Below are 17,453 nucleotides of genomic sequence, written 5' to 3' on the forward strand. Positions count from 1 at the left end.
TTTTTTTTTTTTTTTTTTTTTTTCTTGTTTTTACATTTTTTTATTTAAAATTTATTAAAATAAATGTAAATAAAAAATATTTTTAGAAAGTTTTTTATTTAAATTTATTTAACTATTTTTGAATTATTATTATTATTATTATTATTATTATAATATGAAATAATAATATATTATAATTTACTTACAGTTATGGATGCAAGACAATTTTACCTTAGATCGGCTAACCCATCAATGTTCGAGTTTCAGCCGAGGCACCGATGCGTATCTATTTGGAACGACCAAAACTTTGATGCTTGACTTAGGATATCTATATATGACGGTCAAATGTACAGAGCAAAATGTATGTGATACCATTCGTGTTTATTTTTAATTTACTGTGTTATATATGTAATTGCATATTATAACATATAGTTAATTAATTGTTAATTTGTAATGTGCGACAGTTTGAATTTATGCCGTATCAGCACATTTTGTCGTATCTACCTGGTTATTGTGAGGATGGAGTAGGGATGTGGACCGTTGCATGGCATAGATGGCCGTTCGGGATGAATTAGTGATGATCGGGACGAATTCAGATGCATTCATTCAGGTGTATGTCATTGACTTCGAGGACCACTTTAGATGATCCAACTGCTGACCGAGATGCAGCATTGATTTATATTTGTGATATGTGTCAGACTAATTTAGCTCAGAATAATTGTGATTTTATTGTCAATGTACATGGTGAGGATTACTATGCTATCTGCGAAGAAGACATTGTACAGGCTCGTCGCATGGATAGAAGACGACAACGTCATAACATGATGGGTGGTCATGCGAGAGGTGGACGTGGGGGGCATGGGGTTGAGGATGAGGATGAAGGTGAGGAAGCACAAGAGGAATCAAATGAGGAGGCAACTGCAAGAGATTCGATTAGCGGTTGATAATGTTGGTAGCAGTTACCATCACAACACCGATATAAGTCAAAGTAGCAGATCACAGTACGATAATGTTGGTAGCAGTGGTGTGTTTACGCAGTTCGCAAGCAGTGGTAGTCAATTCGCGTTCAATCAATACGCTACCCCGTCTAATGACATTTATCATCATTCTCAATCACCAATGGTGTACGCCTCCCCACATACGAGTCTGGTTATCCCACGACCGGAATTTAACAATAATGAACCAGCATACTATCCCATTATAGATTTTCAAGCATGGCAAGTCTCCAACCAATATGGGATGGGATTAGAATTCCGACTTGCACCGCCAAATGATTCCAAGAGAGAAGATGATGAGGACGATATCCCGTTAACGCGAACGCGAGTGACACTAAGTTGTGGAATTCATTCTTGAAGAATGTATTAGTTATCATTTATGTTATTATGGAATGTCAAGATATTTGGACAACTAATTATATAACTAAAATTTATATTTTCGTGTGTGTATATATTGCAATTTAAATAACTAGAAATTTAATTAAAATAATTATTTGTTACAAAAATAAAATAAAATTAATTTTTTTTTAAAATTTGCGGTGCTTGAGTACTGTGCAGCGAAGTGACCCTTCGCTGCACAGTTGCAGTTGCAGCGAAGGGTCACTTCCCCGAAGACCCGTTGCAGCGCGAAGGCAGCGAATTATTCGCTGCCTTGTGCAGTGCACTAAGGCAGCGAATATGATTTTATTCGCTGCCTTGCAGATTTATGTTTTTTTTTTTTTTTAAGTTATTATTAAAAAATGACACTTGTGTTATTAAATTGGCATTTTTGTCCTTAAAAATAATTATTTTATTTATTTTTATTCTCCAACCAATTATTACTAATATAGTAATATGTATGGAAGATCACAGCTCGATACGAACCTAATCGAACACTGTAGCAATTGAACTTAAATAGTATAGACGGTTACGGTTACGATTCAGAATCGAAAAAATAAAATAAAATAATTGTTGAATTTAGACTATTTTTAAATTAGAAATAAAATTATAAAAATAAATAAATAAATAAGTTTTGATTGGCGGTTCAAAATCGAAATTGGAACCGAACTGTACCGATTTATCAAAATAAGTGTTTGATCATTTTTACTATATATGACTGTGGTTAAGTTCCGGTTCACGGTTCAACAATTATTTAATTTTATTTTTTCGGTTCTGAATCGTAACCAGAACTATCCATACTATTTCGGTATGATTGCTACAGTGTTTGGTTAGGTTCGAACCGAATCGTGATCATCGATACCTATAAGTAATAATTTGTTGGAGAAGAAAAATAAATGAAATAATTATTTTTAAGGGTAACAATGTCAATTTAACATTTCAGGGGAAAAAACAGTCACTTTAATAACATAGAGGAGAAAAGTGCTATAACTACATAACATTGGGGAAAAAGTGTCATTTTCCCTTGAATTTATGAATATTATTGTGATTATAATATTATTATTAGTCATTATTAATATGAAATTGTTATTATATTATTATTATTATTAATTATTAGTATGAAATGATTAGTATATTATTTTTATTATTATTAAATTTACGTGGATTTTTATGATTAGTACAAAATTATTATTATAATTATAATTATTAAATTATAGTTAATATGTTACTGTCTCTGTCGTATTTTATTTTTCATATTTACTATTCATTGGTCAAATCAACTCTTTCTTGATTGATTTTTTTTAGTATTTTTTTATTTAATTTTTTTTGTTTAATAGTACTTTTAATGTAGTTTCTAAATATATAAATTTTATATATTAATGCTAAACTTAATATTTTGAAAAATTAAATTAAAAATAACTCCAGTCAAGTCTTGTTAAACGAATCAGACAACTAAAATGAGACGGAGATAGTATTATTTATTGTTTTGCATTTACTGCATTACTAATAAATAATTTAAAATAAAAATTATTTTTATTAATATTAATTAATATTTAATAAATAAATATAATAATTAATAATATTTAAGAAATAAATAGGGAAGGAAGGCAATCCCATTGCTTTCTTTTTTTAGAAATTGAGAGGGAAAAGAAGGCAATGGGATTGCCTTCTTTTGAATTAAAAGAAAAAGAAAAGAGAAATAATGGACAGTGAAAGAAAGGCAATGGGATTGCCAGTTCATGCAAATTCAAGGGGTCCTTTACCAACTTAGAAAAATGGAGAATTTTCCAAAAAAAATAGAGAAATGGAGGGTAGAAGAATGGAAAATGGAAAACTTGTTTAGTAAAAGCATCCCTCTACTACCCATTTCCATCTCCTGTTTTTGTAGGAAAATGGAGAAAGGAAATTCCAAGCTCTCCATTTTGAGAATTGGAAAAGACACGGGTGAACAGTGCAGCATATGCGTGAGGACTAGGTTCGACTCTTGCTAGGCACAAAGCTCAAGCTCTGCTCCCTTTGCTGTTTTGCGCAAAGCATATTATCCTTATCTTATTATTATTATTATTATTATTATTATATTTATTATTATTATTATTATTATAATTATTATTATTATTATTATTATTCTCATCGTTGTTGTTGTTGTTGTTGTTATTGTTATTATTATTATTATTATTATTATTATTATTATTATTATTATTATCTTTGTTGAATAAATATACAAATGTTATATGGGATGATTGTATTTAATGAAGTTTTAGTATTTTGTTTTGTAATCAAAATATGTACTAAAACTAAAGAAATGAAAAAATTAGAGAAATGGATAAGGAAAATTATAAAACTGGAGAAGTGGAAAACTGGAAGAATGGAGAAATAAAAATGGAAAACTGGAGAAATGGAAAATTGGAAATGGAAAAACAGAAAAATGAAGTAAACGACCCCCAAATTTCTAAAACGGCAATTGCAGAAGTACTTTACATAATATTGTCTAGGGTTTCAAAACTGCACAAATTTGTCTTCTACCCTCAAAATCTACACATTTTAGGTAATGCCTCAAAGATATGCTTAAAATACTACAAAGTGGTTAATTCCCATGGGAATGCATGTTTGGGTACTTTCCTAATTCCATGTCTTGCTTTCTTATCTCCTTTTGATGATTTCCAATATTTATTTTTGAACCTTCCTCAACTTTAAAGACTTTTGATTCTTTTCAATTTCCAATTTCTTCATCCAATCAAATTAAATTAGGAATCAATTTCTTGTTAGACCACAAGACGAAAATATTTTTTAATCTTTATTAGAATCTCCAAAATTTCCAAATTCAATGATTGTTTTAGACAAATGTACGACATCATCTAGTCTTCATTCTTGGTCACAGATGTGTCATCTCACTACTTTGCTCACTCCCTATGCATAAGTGGAGCTTCTTGCTCTATAATACATAAGATAAGTAGTGCCACACATGTGTCTCCCCACTACTTTGCTTCCAACACACTTCTCATTCATAAGTGGAGCTTCTTGCCTTCTAATACATAAGATAAGTAGTGGAATGGGGGGTTGGGTATGTGTTACTTTGGGGAGGTTGTGAGTTTGATACCTCTTAGAAACACCACCCTCCTTAGCTTATTTTGCTTCAAACTCCCTTTTTTCCATAGTTCAATAGATTTTCATTATTCTTATTGGACCAACATGTGATGGACATTCCGCTTGGGTCAAGACTTTTTCACAAGGTTGTCCCATTCCTGCCAATATGGTATTGGCAATATGATGTGGCAAATGTCACATCATTTTTTTTAGTCTACAGGATTTACAAATTTGTATTTTTTGCAAATTTGCAAATCCTGTACAAAAGCTGCCGCAGCTGTTGCTACGGCAACTTTTGTACCTTTTTTTATTTTAAATTTTTATGTACTTGATTTTGTTTTGTTTTTATTTATTTATTTATTTATTAATGTTTTAAAGTGATGTGATATTGGGTCCACTTTTATAAATATATTAGATTTGTAGGGATGTAATATGAATAGTGCTAGATTTACAAATTGGATGATGTGGAAGTAAGACCCATTTTTAAGAGTATGAGAGATTTGCATACCCGTGTCCACCTTACAAGGTAGACATGAATCCATGTTCACAATTTCATAACTCTATGTTCACAGTTTTATAACTCCATGTTCACAATTTTATAACTCCATGTTCACAATTTCATAATTCCATGTTCACAATTTCATAACTCTAACTCTATGTTCAACAGTATAACACAATTTTTGAATCTATATAACAAAATTGTGAATATAGAGTTAAAAAATTGTGAATATTGAGTAATGTAATTTTGTATAAACTCTATATACAACAGTATAACACAATTTTTTAATTTATATAACAAAATTGTGAATATTGAATAATGTAATTTTGTATATTGAAATCTAAAATTGTTAATATAAAGTTTTAACATTGTGAACATAGATCTGAGTCCACGGGATCCGAGTCCATAGCATAATTTCGACTAAGGTCCAATACTCCAATTGACTGTAAACCCTACTCCAATATCCAGAATTTGGTCACACTTGACCCTTTTCCACATGCAGCAATCCATTTCTTCATCCCACGAAGGAAGGGGGGTGGTTCCGTTTGGATACTTAAACACATCTCTTAGTCTCAAAAGTGCTCTTCTTTCTTCTACCTCACACCCAACACTTCCATCACCACCCTGCACTACCTCAACTACCACACAGCTTAGCAATAATATCCCCAAACAAAACAAACAAGGATTCTCCATACTAACTATAACAACTACAATTATATTATTACAAGACGGAATATTTTAATTATATATATATATTGTACCTTCCATGTGTTTGATTCAATGCTTCATTCTGTACTGTCCTTTAAAAGTTGGAAAATTCACAAAAATTTCGCTTCGTTTACTAACTAGAAATTTTCTCCAGTTTTCTAAAAATTTAAAAATTAGAAAACATAAAACATATTAGGGAAAATCACACTTTTGGTCCTCCAATTGTTGCCCAATCTGTAATGTTGTCCCCCATTGTTAATTTTAGTTAATTGGATCCCTAATAGTCTTAAATCTTAATCAATGTAGTCTTCCCGTCAGATTTCTCACTAACTAGTGTTAAAACCATGGACAATTTAGTAATTTCGCGACACCCACCTTAATAATTTCTCCAATCCATGCCTCTTCTTCGTCCTTGGCACCCTTCGATGCCTGTAGGAAGCCGGCGGCCTCCACGTGTTCAATGAGCAATCCGGCCGATCGGAAAAAGAAGAGAATCGAGTTGGCCATTAATCTCACTAGCCGTATCGAAAGTAATCGAACCCTTAAAGCTGTATAGTCGATGGAGTAGAAGCTGAGATCTGTTTCTCTATAGTCGATGGTGAAGAAGCTGTATAGTCAATGGAGTAGAAGGTCGACATCATGGCGGCGACGAGATAAGTGAAGCGCTCCGATCTTTTCCTGGCCGAGCTGCGAAATCGGCGGCGACGAGCTGCGAAATCGCCGACTCAAAGGACTAAATAGTAAACTCGGCGAGGAAGCGCAGTGAATCTCCGGGCGGACCAATGAGAACTAGCAGTTATAGGCGGTTCGAGAGCTGGCCGCAATGGAAATTCCGACCGCCATAGACGGCGGAGGTTGTAAAATGTTAAGAGCAGAAGAGAGGAGAGAGGCGGTTTTGGAAGGTTGGAGGAAAATGCAGAATGGAAAAGTTTGGGACTTTGGGGGAGTTTAAAGTGGAATCAAGTGAATTTTTAAGCCTTTGAGCTTAACATGCGGTGTGCAGAAAGAGGAAAGGTGTCCCCAGGTAAAACAACAGCTTATTGAAAACCCAACCCGCAATGGCCATGGACATGAACATGATCGAACTACTAGAAGAAGAAGGAATTAAAGCAATGGAAAAAGCTAGCTGACACGTATGTGCATTGGTTTTTTACAAAGAGAAAAGGGCAGAAGTGGTGGTGACCCCTCTTGTTAGCCTGGCCGCCTCTGGTCTACCACTATTTTCTTTGCCAGGCCGGCCATGCATGTAGGTACAGACTTTCAAGAAAGTGATGTCCTCTGCTCACAGGATGCACTGTATTTGATCATCCATTTCTAGTTAATTAATCCCCAAAAAAATTGAAATATTTGTGCGCCTAATGAGGTGGGCGACGGAGACATCAAGGCCGGAAGGCCAGAGGAAGAACAAGGCGACAGCGAGGAGAATGATAATGGAGACGCAGAGGAGGAAGTTCCGGCAGAGGAGGATCCTTGTCATCTTCGATCTGTGAGTTGCCATTTTCCACTCATCAACTCTTCTTTCCTCATTATTTCTGTAGCTTTTCGATTCTGTTTCCATATTTAATAAATTCCTTATTTATTAACATCGGGACCGGAAGGCCAGAGGAAGAACAGGCGACGACGAGGAGAACAAACTGTGTCGGAGAAGTAGGCGATTGGCCGTCAGATTTCTTAGAGGAAGTCATTTTTGCTCGTCGGATACTGAATGAGACCCGCGACAATGGAAGATATCATATAAGTTTGAAGTAGTTTGACGACATCCTCTTGCAAACCGCGTCGCCCTCTTCGTACAGTAGATGAACGGAAATGGCGGATTGGCAGTGAAAAGCGAGGGCTGAGCTAAGGTATGTGTAATGGTGAAATTACTAAATTGCCCATGGTTTTAACACTAGTTAGTGAGAAATCTGACTGGATGACTACATTGACTAAGATTTAAGACTATTAGGGACCCAATTAACTAAAATTAACAATGGGGGACAACATTGCAGATCGGGCAACAATTGGGGGACCAAAAGTGCGATTTTCCCAACATATTTATTAGCACAATTTTCTATTTTGAAAATAGGAAATAATTTTTCAGTTTTCTAGAAAACAGGAATACTATTAAAAACTGTTTTCTAAATTGAAAACAGAATCCGCTATCATATATTAGACTATATGTCACTATAACCACATTCTCATCATTATCTACTTACATATTTGTTCATTACTATGATTACATTCATTATCATCTTATATATTTTCTACTTGCAATACTTTTTTTTTTTGGAAGGAAACTTGCTATACTTATTTAAACATAACTTATTTGCTTATGTTTAAAATTATATGTCATTCACATTATCAAAATTAAAAATTGAAATCTATACCACAATTTATATTTTGATTGAACTCAATTGATTATTCGTTCGTATATTTTTAATTATGTTATATCGAATACAAGTTTGGTCCAAATATCATATATCAAAATTTCACATATATTACTGTATTAGAATTCAAAATTAAAAAAATTATATATTATATACATGTCATTCAAATGAATATATCTAAACATATTTTAAATATTAGTTCAAAAAATATATTAATATTATCTAAACTAAATTTTATGTGAACTTAATAGGTTATTGGTTCGCATATACTTTTATTTATGTTATATACAAATATAAATTTGATTCGGATATCAAATGTAAAAATTTTACATATATTGGACTTAAAAGTAAAAATTATATTTATTCTATTTAAACCAAAATATTTTAAATATAAGGTTAAAAAATCACTCAAAATTATACTTTATAGTTAATTTTAAAACGTTAATCTAAAAAAATAAATTTGAAAAAATAAAGGTTAGTAAATAAGTTTTCTAAACAGAAAACGAAGAATAGAAACAGATAATAAAAACTAAAAAATTAGAAAACAGTTTTCTGTTAGTAAACCGACCCTTCATCTTTCTCTTTCTTTGATTTTTCTTTCAGGTTGATAAGTGAAAGTCGCGGAAATTCATTCCAATAGTTTAAAACAGTTTGTAAGCTGATTACAACTTTAAAATTGTTTTACTTTACTAGTGAGCTGAGCGTTGTACTTCTAAGCTTGCTAGCTATTTTATTTACAAGCAATGCAGCTGGATATTGGACTCTTCTATGTGTGCAGTGTATATGCATCAAATTTAAATTAGGGTGTGTTTTCTTAAACATCAATAATTGGTGTACGATCTTATGCTAATATAGTAAATTCATTATAAGTTATGTTCTTGACATCTTTTGTAATCTCATTCATGACAATGGTTCTTACCTAAATAACAATGGTTCTTAACGAGTTATAAACATGTTTGTGTAAACGGGTTCGTGTAAATGGGTTAACATGATAATATTAACGGGTTAAACGAGTTCTTAACAGGTTTAACGGGTTGACCTGTGAGATACAAAACATAACGGGTTCTTAACGGGTCAACCCGTTAATGACCCGAGGCATGTTAAGGCTAAACACTAACTCGTTATTTTCGTGTCCAGTCTTGTGTCGTGTTAACGGGTCGTGTCCATAATTACCAAGTCTAATTTTTAAGTTTGGATTATTGCTTTTAGAATTGTTTTTTCATATTGATGCTTTGGATGTCATTATATTATGATCGATTGCCTTAATTTTTAATTTTAGTATTTTTAAAATCTTTATTCTCATTATATGGTTATACATAACCAAACCTAACATCAATATTGGTAATCATTCTAATTACATCCTGTTACCAAACATTCAAAATACTTTCACTAAAATATATTACTATTATCAAGTATTTGATTATCATTCCCTTGTGCGAACCAAACACACCCTTAGTCTAACATCAAACAAAAAGGAGTGAAAATTCAATTATTTAAAGTCCTAATTGAAATCAAATTCAATATTCCAAAACAAATATTTCTTAGTTTCAGTTTTGGTTTATTTGAAAAGAAAAGTTATATAAAATATATGCGATAAGAATTAAGCGTTTAGCACTTTACTCCTTAATTAGATTGGTTCGGTGTAAATGAAGATTAGTCTGAATATATTACAAACTTAAATGTGCCTCTTATATTTAAGACATACTCAGGACACTTTGTAATCTAACAAAAAATCTATAACTAATAACGAATGCGCAACTTTATTTTCTTATTTTTGTAATTTTCTGTACTAGTTACCAATTGTTAGGATCAAACACTTATCACTTTTATTAGGACTCTACATAATAGAGTCATACTATAAGTCTCAGTCCTAGTTTACTTATAATTCTCAGTCCTAGTTTACTTATGATTCTCAGTCCTAGTTTACTTATGATTCTCTTGTATATATACTCTTGTATTCCTACAGTTATATTTTGTGAACTCTAATACAAACATAATTGTTCTCATCTGGTATCAGTCGCTAGGGTTTCGTTCTTGTTCCCATGGCTACGAATGACGGCTCTGCCTCTGAGCGGACCGTTTCAGATGTTGCTGTGAGTTCTGCGGCGCCGGCTCCCGTGTCGTCGCTCTCTTCTGCTCATCACTACATTAGCATCAAACTCAACCACCGCAATTTTTTGTTTTGGCGTACTCAGGTTCTCCCGTTTCTACGTGGCCATGATCTCATTGATCTTGTTGATGGATCGTGTCCTTGCCCGGAGGAGTTCCTCCCTGCCGTGTCTGCTGCTACCTCGTCCGCTGCTGCTGCCTGCGTTCGGAATCCGGCGTTTGTTGCGTGGTCTCGCCGTGATCAAGGGTTGCTATCTCTCCTGGTTTCTTCGCTGTCCGAGGAGGTGCTCTCCATCGCCGTCGGCTGTCGGACATCGAAGGAGTTGTGGGATGCCATTGAGCAGTCCCTCGCTTCCGCCTCTCAATCCCGCCAACTTCACTTGCTTAGCCAACTCCATGGTCTCCGGCAAGGAGATTCGTCGACGGCAGAGTATCTCGGGCGAGCTCGGCTTATTGTTGAAGATTTAGCTCTCGCCGGCCGGAAGGTAACGCTGGAAGAACAGAACCTGTACGTGTTCCGCGGCCTTCGACCAGAGTTCAAGGGTGTCACCTCTTCGCTGGCGGTTCGAGGACATCCGGTGACGCTCCTTGAGCTTGCTGACTTGCTGGGCGCGCAAGACTTCATCGCCGGTGATGATTACGCATTGCCTGGAGGTGCTGCACCGACGGCTTTCGCTGCTCAGGGAGGTCGCCAGTCGCGTGGTCGTGGAGGAGGCCGTTCGGCTGGCGGAGCACCGTTCGGTCGTGCTGGTTCTAGTTCTGCTCGCGGTCGCGGAGGTTCTGCATGGCGCGGCGGCGGCGGTTCTGGTCGGCAGTCACGTGGCGGTGGCAGAGGCCGTGGCAGAGGCTCTTCCATCCAGTGTCAAATTTGCGGTTCATTTGGTCACTCGGCTTTGTCTTGTTACAAGTTGCCTTATGTTGTTTCTCCGCAAGCGAATTTTATTCATCCGGGTGATTCGGCGAATAACGTGACTGCTCATACCTGGTTGCCTGACACTGGTGCAACACATCATGCCACACCTGATATAGCTGCCATCTCTACTTCTGAAGAATATGGTGGTAACGACACTTTACGTGTTGGTGACGGTACGCCTTTACTTATTAGTAACGTGGGTCACGCTTCTATTTCTACGCCTTCTAGGTCTCTTAAGTTGTCTCATATTTTACATGTTCCCCGTCTTTCTGCCTCTTTATTATCCGTTCAGCGCTTTGCGTCGGATAATCAGGTGTTTTTTGAGTTTCACCCTTCCTTCTTTGTTGTGAAGGATATTCGAACCAAGGAAATTCTTTTGCGGGGCAATAGTTCCGGTGGGCTCTATGCCTTGCCGGTTCCTTCTGGTTCACCTTCCGCGTTTATTTCTGCTCGTGCTTCGGCGTCTACGTGGCATGATCGTTTGGGTCATCCGCATCAGCGTGTTTTACATCGAGTCTTGGAGTCTTGTTCTGTTAGTGAGTCGAATAAAACTTCTCATACTGTGTGTTCTGCGTGTTAAATGGGTAAATCTGCACGTTTCCCATTGCCACGTGTTGTCTCTGTTAGTTCGAATGTGCTAGATTTAGTTTATACGGACATTTGGGGCCCTGCTCCTGTACTCTCTTCTGAGGGTTATCGTTATTTTGTTTTATTTGTGGATGACTTTTCTCGTTATACTTGGTATTTTCCTATGAAATTAAAGTCAGATATATATTCTGTTTTTGAGCGTTTTCGATGTTTAGTTGAACGTGCCTTCAATCGTAAAATCAAAGCTGTTCAATCTGAACGTGCTCCAACCACTGCACATTGGGAACAACTGAAACGTGTGTTAAGGTATGTTAAAGGTACTATGTCTTTGGGTCTGCGATTGAGAAAGTCAAGTTCAGGTGAGCTTCATGCATTCTCGGATTCTGACTGGGCTGGTTGTCCTACGGATAGAAAGTCTACTAGTGGGTTTCTTGGAACCAATCTAGTGTCCTGGGTATGCAAGAAACAAAGGACTGTTGCTCGATCTTCTACTGAAGCAGAGTACAAGGCTCTTGCAGATGTATGTGCTGAAGTTCTGTGGATCCTCTCTTTGCTGCGAGAAATAGGAATTTCACCTCTTCTAGTGCCCAAACTTTGGTGTGACAATCTTGGAGCTACTTATATGTGTGCTAATCCTATTTTTCATGCTCGCACAAAGCATGTCGAAATTGATTATCACTTTGTGAGAGACAGAGTAGCTGCAGGAGACATTCAGGTGCACTTTATTTCTACTAAGGATCAGCTAGCTGATATTTTCACCAAGTCACTCGCAGGTCCCCGGTTCTGCTTCTTACGTGACAAGCTACAGGTTACTTCCGTACCATCCGCTTGAGGGGGAGTATTAGGACTCTACATAATAGAGTCATACTATAAGTCTCAGTCCTAGTTTACTTATGATTCTCAGTCCTAGTTTACTTATGATTCTCTTGTATATATATACTCTTGTATTCCTACAATTATATTTTGTGAACTCTAATACAAACATAATTGTTCTCATCACTTTGACAAAAATTATACTAACTAGTAGAGAAGTCGCAAATTTATTTTGCTTATACTTATATAACGATCAACGGCAGATTTAGTGAAGAGTATTACTTATGTAAATTTTCTTTTTGTTAAATAAGACTTCCTAAAATTAAGCTGTTGGAACTAGTCAAATATGTCGATTGATTGACTCAGTCAAGTCTAATAACATTAATGATCTTCAACGACGGCCAAATTAATTTGTTGACCCACATACTCTCCACATCATAGTTTAGTCCAACGTTATGATTGTGACTGTTGTTGAGTTCAATAATGTTTACATGGTTTAGTGGTATTATTAGATAAATTTTTTGTATAAAATAATGAGAAATTTACTATATATTTTTTATAAGAGTTAATTCCATTTTTGTCATAAATTTATAAGCGTCAGTTTACTTTTACTCATTTATTTTCAAAAGATATCTTTTTTATCCTAGTATTATTTTGACATGACCATTTTTTGTCATCCGTTAACAAAACCGTTTAAATGACTTTAAATACTAGGGCCTTTGGTATATTTAGTTCTAAGCGTTAAGCCAATTTTATTTTTTTTAATCATAGATTTATATATCATTCCATTTTTAATAATTTAGTCTTTTAAAAAAAATCTTTTTGGTCCTAATATTTTTGTGGCATGATCATTTTTTGTCATCCGTCAATAAATATGTTTAAATGACATTAAATATGGCGTTATTAACCTCAAAATCCTTCTTTTTTTCTTGGTAATAGAACTACAAGTCTTGTAGCTTAGATGTTTATGAAATAAACTTATGCACTAAGTTTTCCACTTGGAAAATTCAAAATTGTCATGTTTCTCTTTCTTTGATTTTTCTTTGAGGTTGACAAATGAAAGTAGTGGAAATTCATTCCAATAGTTTAATACAGTTTGTAAGCTGATTCCAACTTTAAAATTGATTTACTTTACTAGTGAGAGTAAGAACTTCTAACCTTGCTAGCTACATAGTATTTTATTTTCTTCACAAAAAGTTAGAAATGTCCGAGGGCTACCCATGCCCTAGCCTGATAGAGCATCTGAGGATGTAAATCATAATAATTCAGCTGAGCACAAAGATTTACTGCGCACAAAGAGTCCCTTCATTTTGAGAGACTGATCCTACATTGCCTTCGATGAGACTTGATGTCTTTCTTTCTAAATTTTATTCATGTGATCGATTAATTGAGCGGCACTAGCTATTTTATTTAATATACAAGCTAGCAGTGGCTGGATATTTGACTCTTCTATGTGTGCATCAAATTTAAATTAGTCTAACGTTTAAAAAATTGAGTGAAAATTCAATTAATTAAAGCCCCAATTGGAATCAAATTCGATATTCCAAAACAAATATTTCTTAGTTTCAGTTTTGGTTTGTTTGAAAAGAAAAGATAAATTATAGGTGGTAAGACTTAATCAATTATCATTATGCTAAAATATATAGTTAGTAGTAGACGCATAACTTTATTTTCTTATACTTGTGTAGTAGTTACCAATATCAAACGTTTATCCCTATTTTATATATATATATATATATATATATATATATATATATATTATGCATTAGTGTTATTGTTAGCATATATATTTATTAGATACATCAGATCCAGATATCCTTACCACAAATATAATTGTGATCTTGTTGTAATTCGATCTCATTGTTACTATATTACTATTTGTTTGATTTCTATGAAGAATCATTGTGTTTGTTTATGGATATTGTTAAGCCTTGTGGTACTTCAGTTGCAGGCTAATGGAAGTGTTGGGTGTGAGGAAGAAGAAAGAAGAGCACTTTTGATACTAAAAGATGCCTTTAACGGAACCACTGCCCTTTCTTCTTGGGATAATGAAGAAATGAATTGCTGCAAGTGGGAAAGAGTCAACTGTGACCAATCCAATCATCATGTCATCCAACTCTCCCTTGCCTATATTACGCAATCGAGTTCTGATGATTTTTCCCTAAATGCTTCGCTCTTTCTTCCATTCAGAGAACTACAGAACCTGAGCTTAGATTTAAACATAATACGAGGATTCCATGGAGTACTAAATTTAAGCAAGTTGCAGGTTTTGGATTTAAGTGAGAATAGGTTTGATGAAATTCCAAGTTTAGGTTTACTGCGCTCACTTAGGATCCTTAATATGGAATCCAACTCGATCAATACTTGGTCTCACTTTGAAGGTGCGTCAAATATTAGAATTGATTCAATTTGTTTTGATGGTCTAACTTTCTTAATTTAGCATTTTTGATGCATATATAACACAATAATCCGCCTGTTTTTGTAGAGCTAACACCTTTAAAACATCTGGAGTTGCTGAATTTTGGTTATAATCAACTGAGCGGAAAAATTCCTGGTTCACTTGGATCATTGACATCTTTAAAATTTTTGTCGTTCACAGACAATGATCTAATAAATGGGTCATTGATAGAGGGAGGTATGTAATTCATTAATTTTAGCATCTGTGTTACGTTGTGAATTTCATTCCCAAGTTCTAGACTATTATATATATATATATATATATATATATATATATATATATAACAGGAAATTTTTTTTTCCTTGGCTTGTAACTCGATCTGCAGGGTTTTGCAAGTTGAGGAACCTTCGGGAGTTGGATTTGCTTGAGAATAGTTTTGATGGAAGAATACCTTCATGTCTTGGAAATTTGACATCTCTTCGTGCCCTTGTTCTTGAATCAAATTACTTGACTGGAACACTTCCTTCTACTGTATTTTCTACCCTGAATTCACTCGAATATCTCTCCCTTTCTTTCAACTACTTTGAAGGTTATTTCTCGTTCAACTCATTCAGGAACAATTCCAAACTTGAGGTCTTTGAACTTGACAACCTTCGTAGTAACTTGACAGTAGACACAGAAAATCCACCTTGGATGCCTCAACCTCATATCAAAATATTTCGATTATCAAACTGTAAACTCAATGAACTTGGAGGGAATCTACCAAGTTTCCTGTCAAAGCAACGTGAGTTGAGAATCCTTAGCCTTAGCCATACAGGGGTGAGAGAAATATTTCCTTCTTGGTTGCTCATCAATAACCCAAATATGAAATTTCTCAGCCTTGCGGGGAATTTCCTAACAGGACCTTTTACATACAACAACCATCAAACGAAGAATGAATATCTCAGCTGGTTAGATGTTTCTATGAATCAAATCCAGGGGGTACTTCCATATTCTATTGGTGTTTTATTTCCAAGTCTGTACCTTTTGAACATGTCTATGAATGCAATGCAAGGTGGTATTCCTCCCTCTATGGGGGAATTGAAAGCACTAAGATTCATAGATTTTTCAAACAACAATTTGTCAGGAGAATTGCCAGAAGATTTTATCCAAGGATGTACTAATTTGTGCATTTTGAAGATAGCAAATAACAATTTGCAAGGTCAAGTTCTTCCTACAAATTCAAACCTAAGTAGCCTTGAGTATTTACATTTGGCAAACAACCGTTTTTCGGGTGAGCTCTCTCGTGGCCTACTAAATAGCATGTCTTTGGAATTATTAGATTTGAGCAACAACTCAATCACAGGCAAGATTCCTGACTGGATTGGATACCTTTCAAACCTCGAGTCAATAGTTTTGTCTCATAATTTTCTACAAGGTCCTATACCAATGAGCTTTTGCAAGGTGAAGGAATTGAGCTTTGTAGACTTGTCTAAGAATAAACTTACTGAGACTATACCTGCTTGTTTGAATGTCTCATCACTGAGATACTTGCATTTGCATGGTAATGGATTTACTGGATTTGTCCCAAAAGTTTTGTCTGAAGCTTCCTCACTTGTGACACTAGACATGAGAGACAATAACTTATCTGGCAGACTTCCTAGTTGGATAAGTTCACTCTCAAATTTAAGGTTTCTTCTCCTTGGTGGAAATCAACTTGAAGGTTCTATCCCTTCCCAACTCTGTGACCTTAAGAATGTCACCATGCTCGATCTTTCCTCAAATAATCTTTCATCATTTTTGCCTTCTTGCCTGCACAACGTACTATTTGGGAGCAAAAGAACCTTTGATGCCACGCTACTGGAGCCTAATGTATACGGAGGGTTTTTGTATCTTTCTTTATTTACATACTCGTATGAAAGCCCGCTTCAAATCGATCTAATATTGCAGTACGATTATGAATCATCAGATGAGGAGGAAGAAGTGGAATTTGTAACAAAAAGTAGGTCTGAATCTTACAAAGGAAGCATATTGAAGTACATGTCTGGGCTCGATCTTTCCTTCAACAATTTTACAGGTCCAATTCCTCAAGAGATTGGGTTACTGAGTGATATCCACTCGTTGAACTTATCACACAATCAGTTCACAGGCTCTATCCCAACTACATTCTCCAACTTAAAGCAGATAGAATGTTTGGACCTGTCTCGCAATAGATTGAATGGCCAAATACCTCAAGACTTGATAGAATTGAACTTTCTATCAAAATTTTCTGTGGCATTCAACAATTTATCAGGGAGAATACCAGACAAGAAACAGTTCTTAACGTTCGACAACAGCAGTTATGAGGGTAACCCTTTACTTTGTGGGCAACTGTTGGGAGAAAGCTGCAGCAGCTCTAGCTTTGAACCATCTTCAGAGCCAAATATAGAGAAGGACACATTTAAAGATACATTTGTGTGGAGTTTTACAGCATCATATATTGTAGCATTTATAGCTTCTGTTATTGTTTTCATATGCTATACTGACTATTCAGAACGGCTATTTATGTATGTTCGAGCAAAATTTGTAATAATTTTCTCTTTTTAATTCGTGTGTAAGTTAATAAAAGTTTATGTAATGCGATAATAAATTTCTTTTTCAGTCA

The 17,453-nt window shown here is 34.9% G+C and overlaps 1 protein-coding gene and 2 long non-coding RNA genes across 3 annotated transcripts in view; all 3 read left to right on the forward strand.

The window, feature by feature from the left end:
- The window catches only part of LOC116032998, a 3,329-nt gene extending 1,917 nt beyond the window's left edge, over nucleotides 1-1,412 (forward strand). The window contains exons 2-3 of the long non-coding RNA XR_004100817.1: nucleotides 188-340; nucleotides 444-1,412. This is a non-coding gene — a long non-coding RNA (uncharacterized LOC116032998). The remainder of the gene's footprint in view (nucleotides 1-187; nucleotides 341-443) is intronic.
- Nucleotides 1,413-6,049: 4,637 nt separating this feature from the next.
- Nucleotides 6,050-8,837, forward strand: LOC116033694. Its single transcript, XR_004100891.1, has 3 exons — nucleotides 6,050-7,129; nucleotides 7,242-7,487; nucleotides 8,613-8,837. It is a non-coding gene; the product is annotated as an uncharacterized LOC116033694 (long non-coding RNA).
- A 5,451-nt stretch (nucleotides 8,838-14,288) lies between these two features.
- Nucleotides 14,289-17,453, forward strand: LOC116031932 (receptor-like protein 9a). The gene is made up of 3 exons (XM_031274289.1): nucleotides 14,289-14,813; nucleotides 14,918-15,067; nucleotides 15,216-17,453. Exons 1-3 carry the CDS (start codon nucleotides 14,324-14,326, stop codon nucleotides 17,393-17,395), a joined length of 2,820 nt encoding a protein of 939 aa, XP_031130149.1. The 5' UTR covers nucleotides 14,289-14,323; the 3' UTR covers nucleotides 17,396-17,453.

Source organism: Ipomoea triloba, chromosome 10, assembly GCF_003576645.1.
Source record: "Ipomoea triloba cultivar NCNSP0323 chromosome 10, ASM357664v1".
NCBI lineage: Eukaryota > Viridiplantae > Streptophyta > Magnoliopsida > Solanales > Convolvulaceae > Ipomoea > Ipomoea triloba.